The sequence below is a fragment of the Embiotoca jacksoni genome, unplaced genomic scaffold, assembly GCF_022577435.1.
Source record: "Embiotoca jacksoni isolate LCO1_2020_lvr unplaced genomic scaffold, fEmbJac1.0.p SCAF_23, whole genome shotgun sequence".
NCBI lineage: Eukaryota > Metazoa > Chordata > Actinopteri > Embiotocidae > Embiotoca > Embiotoca jacksoni.
This window is the reverse complement of record NW_027185374.1, coordinates 6,996,833-7,010,283: the sequence shown is the minus strand read 5'-3', so window position 1 is coordinate 7,010,283 and position 13,451 is coordinate 6,996,833. Positions and strand designations below refer to the sequence as shown.

At 41.9% G+C, this 13,451-nt stretch overlaps 2 protein-coding genes across 2 annotated transcripts; one reads left to right on the top strand and one right to left on the bottom strand.

Moving 5' to 3' along the window:
* Window positions 1–94: 94 nt before the first annotated feature.
* On the bottom strand, window positions 95–2,667 carry LOC138203716 (sterile alpha motif domain-containing protein 15-like). Its single transcript, XM_069158730.1, has 3 exons — window positions 2,444–2,667; window positions 2,232–2,330; window positions 95–580 (listed from the first exon to the last, which is right to left on the bottom strand). Exons 1-3 carry the CDS (start codon window positions 2,513–2,515, stop codon window positions 407–409), a joined length of 345 nt encoding a protein of 114 aa, XP_069014831.1. The 5' UTR covers window positions 2,516–2,667; the 3' UTR covers window positions 95–406.
* A 306-nt stretch (window positions 2,668–2,973) lies between these two features.
* On the top strand, window positions 2,974–12,716 carry LOC138203570 (methylmalonate-semialdehyde/malonate-semialdehyde dehydrogenase [acylating], mitochondrial-like). Its single transcript, XM_069158541.1, has 12 exons — window positions 2,974–3,112; window positions 3,453–3,494; window positions 5,468–5,542; window positions 5,986–6,147; window positions 6,234–6,312; window positions 7,346–7,648; window positions 9,130–9,251; window positions 9,521–9,710; window positions 9,850–10,031; window positions 10,759–10,938; window positions 11,488–11,586; window positions 11,719–12,716. The coding sequence occupies exons 1-12, from the start codon at window positions 3,074–3,076 to the stop codon at window positions 11,821–11,823; spliced, it is 1,578 nt and encodes a 525-aa protein (XP_069014642.1). The 5' UTR covers window positions 2,974–3,073; the 3' UTR covers window positions 11,824–12,716.
* Window positions 12,717–13,451: the final 735 nt, after the last annotated feature.

Below are 13,451 nucleotides of genomic sequence, written 5' to 3'. Positions count from 1 at the left end.
TTTAAGGTTTCTGTTATCCAAAACTGGAATGGCGTGAAGGCTCTGAACAGTTTGCATGTGCACAAACTGATAAGTGTTGCCTTCAATCTTTGTAGTTTCACTCTTGGTGAGATCAGTAGATGTCCAGTAATTAATGTCAGTTTCAAGTGATTTTCAGAATGAACACATGCTGGCAGCCAGCAGAAAGCCCAGTACAATAAAATAAAAAAATGTCCCCCCTGCCACAACAACAATAACATGCAAGCATTTTGCTGGTGGGAAGTGTTAATGTCAAGGCCTGCATGTGACCTACTCTGAGTGTCTCATCGGAGTCATCACGAGCTCACAGTTGACGATATGAAATGACTCTGACATCTCTTGGGTTTTTGTTGAGCTGCTTTACTGTTGTGATTCACATTGGGCTCTCTCACTGCTCCATGTCATCCAGAAACTGCTGGTAGGTGAGGCTGTCCGCCTGCTCACCCGTCTGGCTCTTTCTCTCCAAGAACAGGCTCATAGCGTCCCGCTGAGGGTCAGCGATGCTGCGACTCCACAGGGTCTCTGTGATCCCCAGCAGCTCCCGCACACAGGCAGAGATGACCTGCAGGGCGCACAGCAGGGTTGAGTACTTTGATAACATAGACTATACCGTGTGTTTACATGATCTAACATCATTTAATAATGCCATTCCACTGAGAATAAGAGTGTTGGATGGAGACCTCACTGAAGTTCTTGCATTGTTAGAAGAAAGGTTACAGGGTTACTCTATAAAAGAAACGTATCAAAGGACTTAAACCCCAATAAATATTGACCAACTGGAGTAGACACTTGTTTACTTAGTTTGTTTGTCTCAAGATTCCTCATTATCAGCTCATACTCATATTCTTCTGCACGAGAGAAGCGTTGAATACATAAAGACACTTTTAGCCAATTTAATTCTGACCTCAGGGACCGATAAGAACGACTGTAAAAGCATACTTGTGATAGGGCTGATTTGAAGTGTTTGCTGGCAGGGATTCTCGGTTACAACGCACAACTTTAATTGGATGTCACACTGTTCAAAGAAAACCTGCATGCCAAACAGGATGTGCTCATAAGTTGGCACAAAGACCAGTTTTCTGGTGATTAAAGTCCACTTATAGAATGTTATAATACAAGGGAAACCAATGCATATTTTTATTCTCTGTTCTTTTTCTGTATCAACAATTAAATGAATGTAGCCACGAATTATCAAAAGCTAATTAACTTCAAAAATTACCACTCGAATCAAAGTGATATCCTTTGTAATGTGCAGCAAGTGCTTTATATCTTTACAAGGTAATTCTGACTATTTTATTGTTAAATCAAACTATAAATAAATGAAGTCAATTTCATGAAAAAAAACCAGCTGATTGCTCCAGAGTCAGAAAATATTAGGTTATAAATATGAGCAGTGGTGGAAAGCAATTTACTCGAGCGCTGTTCTTCAGTCAAATTTACTTTACAAGAATATTTCCATTTGATATATATACTTTCTAGTCCACTACATTTACTTGACAGCTTGAGTTACTTTTCAGATGAAGATTTGACACCATGGATAATAGCTTCTAACAAGCTTTTGAAATACAACACATTGTTGGCTTCTGATGTCTTACAAAAAGCGATGTGTAGTCAGGGTCATATTTCATTCTCTTTTCATTTCAGTAAATGTCCAGATTATCCAAAATATCCCCAAAAATCAAAGAATAGAAAAAACGTCCAAGAACTGAAAACAGATTTGTGCATCAGAACTTCTTCTTTTTTTTTTCTCCTGGTAATCATCTGATGACCCCCCACATGTATCTATCTGCTGTCCCTGGATTTAAAACTGGATAAAGTATTTCAAACCAGCTCCACCTGCAGCAGCTTCAATAGTAACATGCTGCTACACATTGATAATAATCTATCAGTCAGAGGGACCAAAGCAGTACTTATACTTTCCTAATGTTACTACATTTTGCTGCTAATACTTCTGTACTTTTCCAAGGATTTTTAATGCAGAATTTTAAATAAGTATTTTTACATTGCTGTATTGGTACTTTTATTGAAGTATAGGATCTGAATACCACTCGGTATGAGTACAGAGCAGAGCCATCATTAAAGGCCAATGGTGCTACTCAGCCTGTTGAAACTTGACCATATGCTTGACTTGTTAACAATCCTCCTCAGTGACATCAATCTCTTCTGTGTTAGAATAAAAAAATATATATATAGTTTCTGTTTCTTCTTAATACCTGTATGTCTTTGAAATCTTTGACCCCGAGTCTTGGCATGTAGATGCAATTTACATAAATAAGCTTTCTTCCGGTAATGAAGTTCTCCGTGAAACATGCCTGTAACAGAAATTAATAATAAGATATAAGGTTTTAGAAGTAAAATGACAGGCACTCATCCTATTGCTATCAGTGTAATTTCTGTTTACTCAGGTCATTTTTTTTTAACTCACTTTGTAGTGCGGAAATCCTAAAGACTCAATCCATTTTGCAACATCATGACAATCCCACCGCAGGAACTCCATGTTGCGTGTGAGCACGTTGCTATGGAAACTGGTTTTTAATAAGTATTTTCTTCAACAGCCACGGCAAAAATTAGGTCCATTTATAAACTCGGAATCAAACATGGTGTATTTAGGCCTTGTTAAGGCAGCTCGGGAACAGCTTTAACACCAAAGTCCCCGTGAAATGTTTTGAAAGGAGCCGTCATGTTACAGAGACGAGTTTAAGTTTGTGTTCATCGTAACAGCGAATCAGCGCGTTGTACTTTTGGGGCGGCTGGCGTGTTTGCGCGTTGTGATTGGCTTTCAGATGAAGTTCCGTCCCGCCCACACTTAACGGAAACAGCCAATGGCGTCACCGCACCAGCTTTTGCAGATCTCCAAGTAATCTGCGCTGGTTCGCAGCCGTGATATCCACGTGGATGTCGGTGTTGTAGATTCGTGAAAAGCGCAGCATTGGATCCCGTTATTCCGCCCCGTAGAACTGTTGAGTTCTTTGCTCCCTGACGTCTTGTGGGTCGGTTGAAGGGCTTCGGAGCAGGGGAAAAAAAACAAACAAACAAACACACCTGACACTCCACAATGGCTGCAATTCTCCTCCGCTCCCTTTTAAACAAGAAGGTAAAGCCGACGCAGCCTCGTCTTTTGGAGATTGTTGGATTTAGTTTTGACGCGTATGCAACTCGGGACGGCTAACGATCTGCGCTGTTAGCTAACAAAGTCATCGCCTTACACACGTTGCACACAGTCCACTTGTCTTGTTTGCAAAAAAAAAAAGCATTAGATATTTATTTGATAGTTAAAGTTGAGTGGGTTTAGGATTAGGGCTCGTTTGCATCACGTGAACAGGATTGACATGTCAACAGAGCACTAAGACGTGGCTTTATTCCCTAGACCTTGCTTGGATCATGAGTTAAACAGCAGTTTAAGGTGATTACGTTGTTGTTGTTTTTTCTTGCAGGCCCCCCTACAGCTGGGTCGCATGTGCTACTCCTCCTCAGTGGTAAGGACACATCACTCAGCAGCTTGTGTAACTCGGCAATGAATGAATGGCATGTGTCCAGTCTCTGTCCGTGTCTCTACCTCACGACACGTCAGATTTAGTTGTATTATGAAAGTGACCGATAAGAGATTCATATTTTCTGCGTTGGACCCCACAATAAAGGATCAGCCCCACGTTTGTAAAGTTTGCTTTGTTGTAATGACGTAATTCACATCCACAAGTGTTCAAACTTGAAACTCCAAAATGGATCCGAGACACATTTTCCTTGGCTTTAAGGTGTGTTCAGAGTCTGACTGTGGAAATTGTATTTGACTTGAAATTATTTGCCGTCAGACATTTATCAAACTGAAATAAGAAAGCCCCTGCCACAACCTCAGAAAGACCAAGCAAATCAAGGAATTAAGACATTTGTAGCTCCTTCAATTCCTCTGTACATCGCAACTGGCAGGTTTTTTTTCATCATTGATTAATTTGACGACAATAGTGAGAATATGTCCATTGCAGCTTCTCAGATTCCAAGTTATTCTGTTTACAATTATATAAAATACAGCAGGGCATCTTACTATTAAAAAGATTTTTTTGAAGTTTTGTTTGGAAAAATAATTCTTAAAGATACAATATGTAAGATTTAAGTCGCATCTTGTAATACCATGTTGTACCATGAGAGGCTGTAGTGAGTCACTGTAGCGTTCAGTCTGTCTTTCTCAGAGTTTCGGCAGTTTGGTTTAATTTTGCGTGTCCTGCTGTTAGTTAGTAGCCTCCTCTATTTATGACTGATCATTGTAAAGTTAGATTGTATGGACCCAATAGTCGAACGACTGAAAAACATGGCGATCGGTTAAGCCCGGTAGTTTATGGTTTTGCATGCTTATCTCTGGTTTTGGTTAGACCATAATGATAAGAAAACAGTCACAGCAAAAAAAAACATATATTGAAGCTGTCAGGGAAATTATGCAGGTGTGGTAAAGGTCTCCAAGATTGCTATTATTCACACTTGGACAGGAGACAGTGTGGCTCATTCCCAGTTAGGCAGAAACCGTCCAAGGATGCCTTATTCGTCCTTATCTGGAAGAATATAATCCTATATAACTGGAACTGAGAGTGCAGGCAGACGGGTTTAACAACATGGCACTGCCACTTGCTGCGATCTCTCGCCTCAATCGAGCTGCTGTCTATAAGCATCACTGCGTTGCCAATCAAGAAGGTGTCCTTTGATTCCTTCGCTGCAACTCGACGAGTTCCACCACAGGTGCCATTTGTGATGTATTTCAGTACAGTTCGTGTCGTTACTTTCGCCAAAGACCCATTTGAATTGTAGAAACAAGGTCACTCCACACGGTTTATTTTCCCCATAGAATTGTCTAAGTTATGTAAATGACACCACAGTAACTCATTATTGCAGCCTGAGATGTGGGGTGGTGTTACAAGACAGGATGGAACAGGGCTAGCTGGTTAGCATGCTAACATTAGTCAATATCTGTGCAACACAATACATGGACGTCTTTGGTAAAATGTCAAAATAATTATTTCTTCACGTTCTGTGGCTAATTTGAGTTCGTTTTAAACAAAACAAAAAATCTTACATATTGCACTTTTTAAGTAAATAGTCAAATATGAAGATTGTTGCAAATTGTTTTTGTTTTTTTTCCTCAATCAACTGTAGCAGCCCTATTGGACATACAGTAGACCCTCTTGACTCTCCCAGTGTTTTGCTCACTTATACTCTAAACCTGCCTAGAGTTAGTCGGGGCTTGAAATTGGGTCGTAGCTAACGTGGCATGGAAGACAAAAGGCTCTGCTTAGAAAAGTCTGATCAGGCTAACTTGAATATTTCTAAATGAAGGTGAAGCAGTCTGAAATGCTTTAGAAAGTCACTGAACATGTTGTAGTGATGGATAGATGCCCTGAGTGAACTTAGTAATGATGCAACACAGCAGGAGGGAGTTAAATCATATGCTTCTGTCATCTTGTAGCCCACCACCAAGCTGTTCATTGATGGCAAGTTTGTCGAGTCCAACACGTCTGAGTGGCTTGACATTCATAACCCTGTAAGTATTCGCTAGATGAACTGTAGCAAACCTGCACAGAGGCTGGAGTAACAAGATCTGGCTGCAAACAACCAGTGTAACTCTGTAGCTGTAACTTGTGAAAATTAGAAAAGAGAAATAAGTCTTGATTTGTCAACTTCTAATAGCCTAATTTGTAAAGTGAGAGAAATCAGAGCCCAGTCGGCACAACACGTCAAGTTTAATATCCTCTAAAAGTCCAGCCTGGTGTGTAGCTTGTCAAGCGTAAGCCTCTAGCAAGGCAATGATGGGTGATTCTAGCATGCAAAAATATCCATCTACTTTCATCATGTAAAACTTCAAACCGCTACACGACAGAAGACAAATATTTGATTATTAATATTAATGAAATAATGTACATCCAGTAGTATAAAGTAATGGCTTTCCCCTGCTCTCAGTCAACTTGTCTGTCTGCTGCTCCTCAGGCCACTAATGAAGTGGTGGGACGTGTTCCCAAAGCCACTCAGGAGGAGATGCTGGCCGCTGCCGACTCCTGCTCGCGAGCCTTCCAGTCCTGGTCCGAGACCTCCATCCTCAGCAGGCAGCAGATCTTCCTGCGCTACCAGCAGCTCATCAAGGACAACATTGTAGGGACATCTGTCACGTTCTCACGTCTCTGCCACACAAAATTATTGCTGGAGTTTTCACTTCATCCTTTCTCCCTCTATTTCAGAAAGAACTGGCTAAAATAATCACCTTGGAGCAGGGCAAGACTCTTGCTGATGCGGAGGGAGATGTATTTAGGGGACTGCGTAAGTAATGCAATGACTTGGTTGTGCTGTTTTTTTTTTTTTTTTATATATCCTGCTTGGATTAGAGTGCTGCTGAATACGTAACAGATATCAAATTCCCCTTTTGAAACTGTTGTCCACAGTCTCTGTATCTCTTGATGAAAAGTCTGTAAGTCTGGCACCTTTTTTTATCCGTGGCCCGGCAGAAAGTTTGATACTTAAAGTGGCTGCACGGCGTCCATTATTTGTGTGTAACCAGTCGCTCCCTGCAGAAGTGACTTTGACTTTTAAATTAGTAATTGTTACGGGTACTTTTGTGACCATATTGGCGTTTAGAGGCTTAAACAGTATTTCATGAGACTCTTTAGTTATAAGAAAACAAGGGCTGCAGTGCTCCTGCAGCATTACAATGTTCAGTGTTGTTGTTGTTGTTAGAGAGTGTCTACCTAGTTTATTTTTCTGCCGTCTGAAAAGCACTCTGCAGGCTGTGCTTTCAGTTGCACTCAATATAACGATAATTATGCAGTCCCCCTCACTGAGGTTGAGATGCACTTGTTTTCTTTGGCAGCCGCGCATCAACAGGAATCATGTCGAGAAATTTAAAAAGCTGTGTGCACTTCCAAATAAAGGAAGATATATTTTCGTTATTACAAGACAGAGCTGCCAAAGAATTTGGATTTAATTTTTTGTACTTTGTGCAGATCCCAGTTTCGGGGAGCCCAAATTGTTCTGGCATGCAAACTTTCCTATTATCAGCAGAAAGACAGGCTGCATCTGCAGGTGTGCTGCCAGCACTGGAGATTTCCTGAAGTACTGGGGTTAATGGCGCTTGACGTTTTCACAAGTTTTATTATAGTTTACTAACAGGAAATAGAACTGGTTGAGTTTTTATTCTTGAGAGGCCAAAGCGTGAATTGGATAATGTATTGGAGTGTAGACATTAATTCATCTCATCATTTTAAAGAATTAGTAATTGCATTAGATAATTGTGTATCTCAGATTAGTTTATCTCTGCACTTTCTTATTGGCTGACTTAATTTGCCCTTCTCTTCAGAGGTGGTGGAGCACGCCTGCGGTATTACATCCCTCATGCTGGGGGAAACCTTACCCTCCATCACCAAGGACATGGACACTTACACGTACCGCCTGCCCATCGGAGTGTGCGCCGGCATCGCCCCGTTCAACTTCCCCGCCATGATTCCTCTGTGGATGTTCCCGATCGGGATGGTGTGTGGCAACACCTACCTGATGAAGCCATCTGAGCGGGTCCCAGGCTGCACCATGCTCCTGGCCAAAATGCTCCAGGACGCCGGGGCACCAGATGGTACAATCAACATCATCCACGGGCAGCATGCAGGTGAGTGTGTGCGACTCGGATCATTCAGCAGCACGCAATCTGTGTGTGTCTGAGATAAACAATGGGGAAAGGACCAAGGATTATTCAAACGCTAATTATACACCCTCTGGCAATATGTAGATTGGAAATTTCCATAACATGTGCAGCCTATATCTGTAAATAATTCACAGGCTTTTGAAGGAGGATTTGAATTTCTGCATCAGTTGTCATGTATTGTGCCTTAGAAGAAAATCCACCTTGTTTTATGTGGATGTCGTGTTGATGGTAAATAAAGTCAATTAAAGCAATACATTCCTTAATAGATTCTCTGTGTTGTTGTGAAGCAGCTGTAAAATCTGTTCTTCTTCCGGCACCTGTGCCGTCATTAAGGCAGTTTAGTGACGTAGTTGTTGGCCAGGAGAACTGCAGGCTAACTGAGCTGTCTTTGTTCATTAGAGGGCGCTCTAGATGCCAAAACAAAACCGTGCTCTCTTCGCTAGTATTGCAACAGCTACGTTTCCAACAACGAAAAAATGTCAGCAGAAAAAAAAAAAAGAAAGAGTGTAGAGGACGTAATGGATGAGGGTACATGTTACAGTGCTTTGGTTGACTCGGATATTCAGCTGTATTTATTTGCGCCAAAGTACGAGGCTGGAGAAACGAGGCAGAGAAAGGCCGACGCTGCGGCTCCGGTTAGCCGCGCAAGTGGAAATGGTGGATATGCTGCTGAGAGCAAACAGCAACTGATGGTGCCTTTTCTCAAATTGCCCCTGAATTCAACAGAAACTGAGTCGTTCTGCTGCGATAGATTTCAGCAGGGGTGGTTTTTGTTGGATTCTGTTGCTGACGGAGATCCACAGATCTGTACGTGTTCATTACTTTGCATGAGACCAGGAATGAGGTGTGATAAATTGAAACATACAATTCAAACCAGCCGAGCAAAGACGACCAGTGAATGAGCACTTTTGTCAACTCACGCTATGTTTTGGCCAACAAAGTGACAGCGACAATGGTGTTACACTGCAACTTTAGATAAAAGTTTTTTTCAGCATGTTGTGTTGTTTGTGTTTACAATAGCTGCTAACTTTACAGTGTGATCAGTACTAGTAGCCTACTGATGAATAACCACCATCTTTCTTGGCTCTTGCTTTCTGCAAACAATATCATCTGGCTACTTACCGTGTTTTTGTTTACTGTGTAAAACAAAGGGAGAGACTTGGCAAAGGGAACCGAAAGATTTGGAGGTTAGGCGTCAGAAGCTCGTGTATAATGCGTCTGGGCACATGGAGGCACCGCCACCATGGCTCGGCGACAAGTGAGACTCAGAGAAGCTCAGCTTTCTCTGTCAATACAGCACACGCTGAGGAATTTACTGTTACATTTAACTGACTACATTTACCAGCAACACGGAGTGCAAAGTGTGGAATTTTCCATTTAAGGGTGCAGCAGAAAAGAAGAAGAAGAAGAGAGGACTTAAAGTTTTTGCCTGTGTCTTTGTGCAGCGGTGAACTTCATCTGTGATCATCCAGCCATCAAAGCCATCAGCTTTGTGGGATCCAACCAGGCTGGAGAGTACATCTATGAGCGGGGCTCCAAGAATGGCAAGAGAGTGCAGTCCAACATGGTACTCGCCTCAACACACCTCATACTGCTCTTACATTAGGGAACTCGTTATTTTCTATGATAACCCACATTTAAAAAATTATTCCTCTTGCTATGGATGAAATATGGAACTAAACACTTACTGCTGTTACCAAGACAACAGTTGAGTGCTTAGCTGCCAATCACTGAGTATAATAACACCTAGGATTAGCATTGTATTGCCTCTCTGAGATGTCCTGCAGTCTGTTGGCGAGAAATCCTTCAGAGCCGTGTCCTACATTTTGCATTTAGGGTGCCAAGAACCATGGTGTGGTGATGCCCGACGCCAACAAAGAGAACACCATCAACCAGCTGGTGGGTGCTGCCTTTGGAGCAGCTGGCCAGCGCTGCATGGCTCTTTCCACCGCTATTTTTGTCGGGGAGTCTCGAGACTGGCTCCCAGAGCTGGTGGAGCGCTCCAAATCACTGCGCGTAAATGCAGGTGACTTCTTCTGTAACTCTGTCAACACGCATAAAAATGGTTACTGAACATTTCAAATTGTATCAGTTCTCATGAATTTTGATGTAAAATATTGCAGAATGTCACTGCCCTTTATAAAATGTGAAGTTTTGTGCTCAAGGTGATCAGCCCGGGGCAGATGTGGGTCCACTGATCTCTCCTGAAGCCAAGACCAGGGTGGAGTCTTTGATCCAGAGCGGGGTGCAGCAAGGTGCCAAGCTGCTGCTGGATGGGAGAAATGTTAACGTCAAAGGATATGAAAACGGAAACTTTGTTGGACCCACCATCTTAGGCAATGTTACGGTGAGCTAAGGACTTGAAATTGGATGAAACAAAGGATGAGACATGGACACTTTCCTTTTGAGATGCCAGGGAAAAGTCTTCAGATCAGATAAATGGCCAATTTTCTTCCAGAGCTTTAGGTCTTATTCAGAGGCAGAATGTGTTTTCTGTGGAGCGTTTTTGTTGTTTAGGTAATTATCCCAGGTGAAATGAACCGTCTCAGTCAATTCAGTGTCTTTGTTTTAGCTTCTTGTAATTTAAATCAAATACTCAGCATGCTACATTTCCTCACCTACTTGAATGTGTCCTCAGAAGTTTGTAATTATGTCAACGGTAGAGCCGGGCCGCTTACCACGAATCCTGCAGAGTTTAAAGTGATTTACCAGGTTAAAAAAAAAGATAAAATGCTTTTACTCCTCAGACTAAAAGTTGGAGCTTTCAGTGAATTTTTGGGAACTTACTGATTTCCCTTTCCCTGCACACTTGTGTACAGACAGAAACCACGGCTGTATGTGTGCGATACACACATATGAAACCATCATCACATAACATGCAGCCTTCTCAGAGTGACATTCTCCTGCACCCATCAAGGTTTCTGGTTACGAGTGTTGAGTGTCAGACATCTTAAAATAGAAAGTGTGCACTTTTCTCTCATCTTCTCCAGCACGAACCTCCCGGAACATTATGTCCTATTGATATTGCTTCATAGAATTATGATTGTGACCGATCACTCCTCTGTTCTTTCCAGCCGGACATGACATGTTACAAGGAAGAGATCTTTGGACCGGTGCTCGTCGTCCTGGAGGCCGACAGCCTTGACGAAGCCATTTCTTTAATCAACAATAACCAGTACGGCAACGGCACCGCCATCTTTACCACCAACGGCGCCACAGCACGCAAATACACACACGAGGTGGACGTCGGCCAGGTCAGACATGCGCTTACATAGGCTAGGACGTCATAATAAATCTGTTTGTCTGTTGACGGTATGGTTGTAAAATCAGGATGGAAACAGGTCACCTTTTGGGGTTATTTTGGTCCTCGGTGAGTCACCTGTGTGAGACTTTGAGTAGACAGTTTCGTGTGGGAGGCGTTCTATTTCAGAAGGAAGAAACAGACACCGTTCATGTGAAGCAAGAATATGTTTTGGAGTGGAGTCAGTGGTAAACTGAAACTGTGTCAGATATTACCTGCCAATACATGGCAAGCATGGAACGGTCCCAAAACCTGGGCATTAATGCAGCAGGAAATGCTTTACTCCAGGACTTTATTTAAAAAGGAACTTCCTTGCCTTTTTTTTTTTTTTTTTTATCTTTTAAAGGAAATCCAGAGATCCATTTTGTTTGTGTACTTTAGATTATATTATATTATCTGTCATTTATAAGCGTTTCCTCTTGGGTTATGTCACTGTTGTATTTGTATACTTGCAGTCAGTATGATCTCTGATGTGTGTCTGTGTGTGTATGTGTTTGTACAGATTGGAGTGAATGTACCCATCCCCGTCCCCCTCCCCATGTTCTCTTTCACCGGCTCAAGAGGCTCATTCAGAGGAGATACCAACTTCTATGGCAAGCAGGTAAATAACAGAAGTCCTGTCGTGTCTCGGATCATCAGAATAGTCTGCATCTGTTTCATTAAAAAGCACAATACACAGTTTTTTTTGTATAAAATGTACTTTATGACTCATCCGTTGTCTCTTTACCTCCAGGGCATCCAATTCTACACTCAGATCAAGACTGTGACGTCACAGTGGAAGGCCGAGGACGCCACTGTAACGAGCCCGGCTGTTACCATGCCAACAATGGGACGCTAAGCTGGTTGACGGTGCAGCCATCATAAACTTCAGTGACTTTTGACATGCCTTAAGGAGGGGTTGGAAATAAATAGGTTACATGTCCTTTTTACTGCTGAGAAATAGTCAGACTGGGGTTTATTAGTTAGGGATTGTGTGGACTTCCTGGACTCTGCTGTTGCACAAACAAACACAAATCACAACATAGACCTCATTTTAGAAATGAGGAAGAGAAGATGGACTAATTCAATGAATCGTGCTGAGAGTCTCTTCATGGGTTTGTTGCATTTTATACCTCCTGTTTATTTCCTGCAATGACGGGGACATTAAGTCAATCGTGGTCTGTCATTGTCATTCTCCAATGAGTGTTTCTTAAAAAACTATAGGAGAAACCACAAGGATCAGGAATTCTTCAGGAAATGTCTTCCACCAGTATCCCTTGTGTTCATTAGCCTGTTGTGTTTAATGCACGACTGGATGAGCACAAAGAAATGTTACACCCCAACATGGACACAGCCATTTTGTTACTCATTTAAAACTGAAATAATGGTCGCAGCTCTTGTCCTCCAAGTGTTCCTACTGTATACTGTGCAGTGTTGGAATTAGTGTGTGTGTGTGTGTGTGTGTCCTCTGTGTGTCTGATTAGAAGGTCAGTTTTGTATTGTACTGTCTAAGTAGCAGTTTTACATGTTATGAACTTGGAGTATGATGTTCTTTAATAACAATTAGGATGAAGTTTTCCGAGAGGAAACTGTCAGTAGTTGTGCTACACATATTTGCATCCAAGGTGTTTTGCCATTTTAAACATTGTCCCCTTGACTCCCCTTTTACTTCCCGGGTGTAAAGATCGAGAGATGAAATCAAGGCTATTTGAGACTGTCGCCAGCTGTTTGAATAAAGACGCTGTAATTTGACTCGATTGAGTTGTGATTTCTGTTGAAAATGTCATATGGTTCTCTTGCATTTTTCAATGCATTCAAACTTATTTACAATGCAAAATCACTCAGGAACATGGTGACAGTACACTTTACAAACACAAAGAGGGGTCAAAGAAGTGTTAAAAAAGTGCTAATGTACAAAAAAAACATTTGCATGTGGCATTCAAGGTGTTTCTCTAAACGATGCCTAAGGAACATCCCACTTAAGGCCGCCAGATTCCAACGAAGCAAATGTTAGAAAAAGAATTTATAGGTGGGACAACCAAAGCTGAGAGGTAGTCTATCTTAGTATATTATAACACACCATTTTTTATTATTTTTCAATGCAGCATTTTAAAGGCCCGCAGTGAGTAAACACGGTAGGCATAAAAAGAGGATAAAGTTTCACACTAAATAGTTTTAGGTGGCGTTACTTGTTTCCTCGTCTCTCCCGCGGTCATCGTTGAATTTCAGAGGAAATGTATTTGTTGTAGCTGCATTTCCAGATTATAAAAAAAAACAGAAAAATGTAGGACACTGGACAAATACTAAAAATGCTGTGCAGTCTCACATAAAGTGGGACACCTGGTCGCCCTGATCCCACTGCTTAGACTGCCTGTGAAATGTAAACATTTGACATTTTGCTGCTGAACGGAGCACGTTTCATTCTGACGTCCAATGAGCGAGCTCAGCACGAGACTGAAAACAGTCCCGGTGACGTCACCGGGAGCC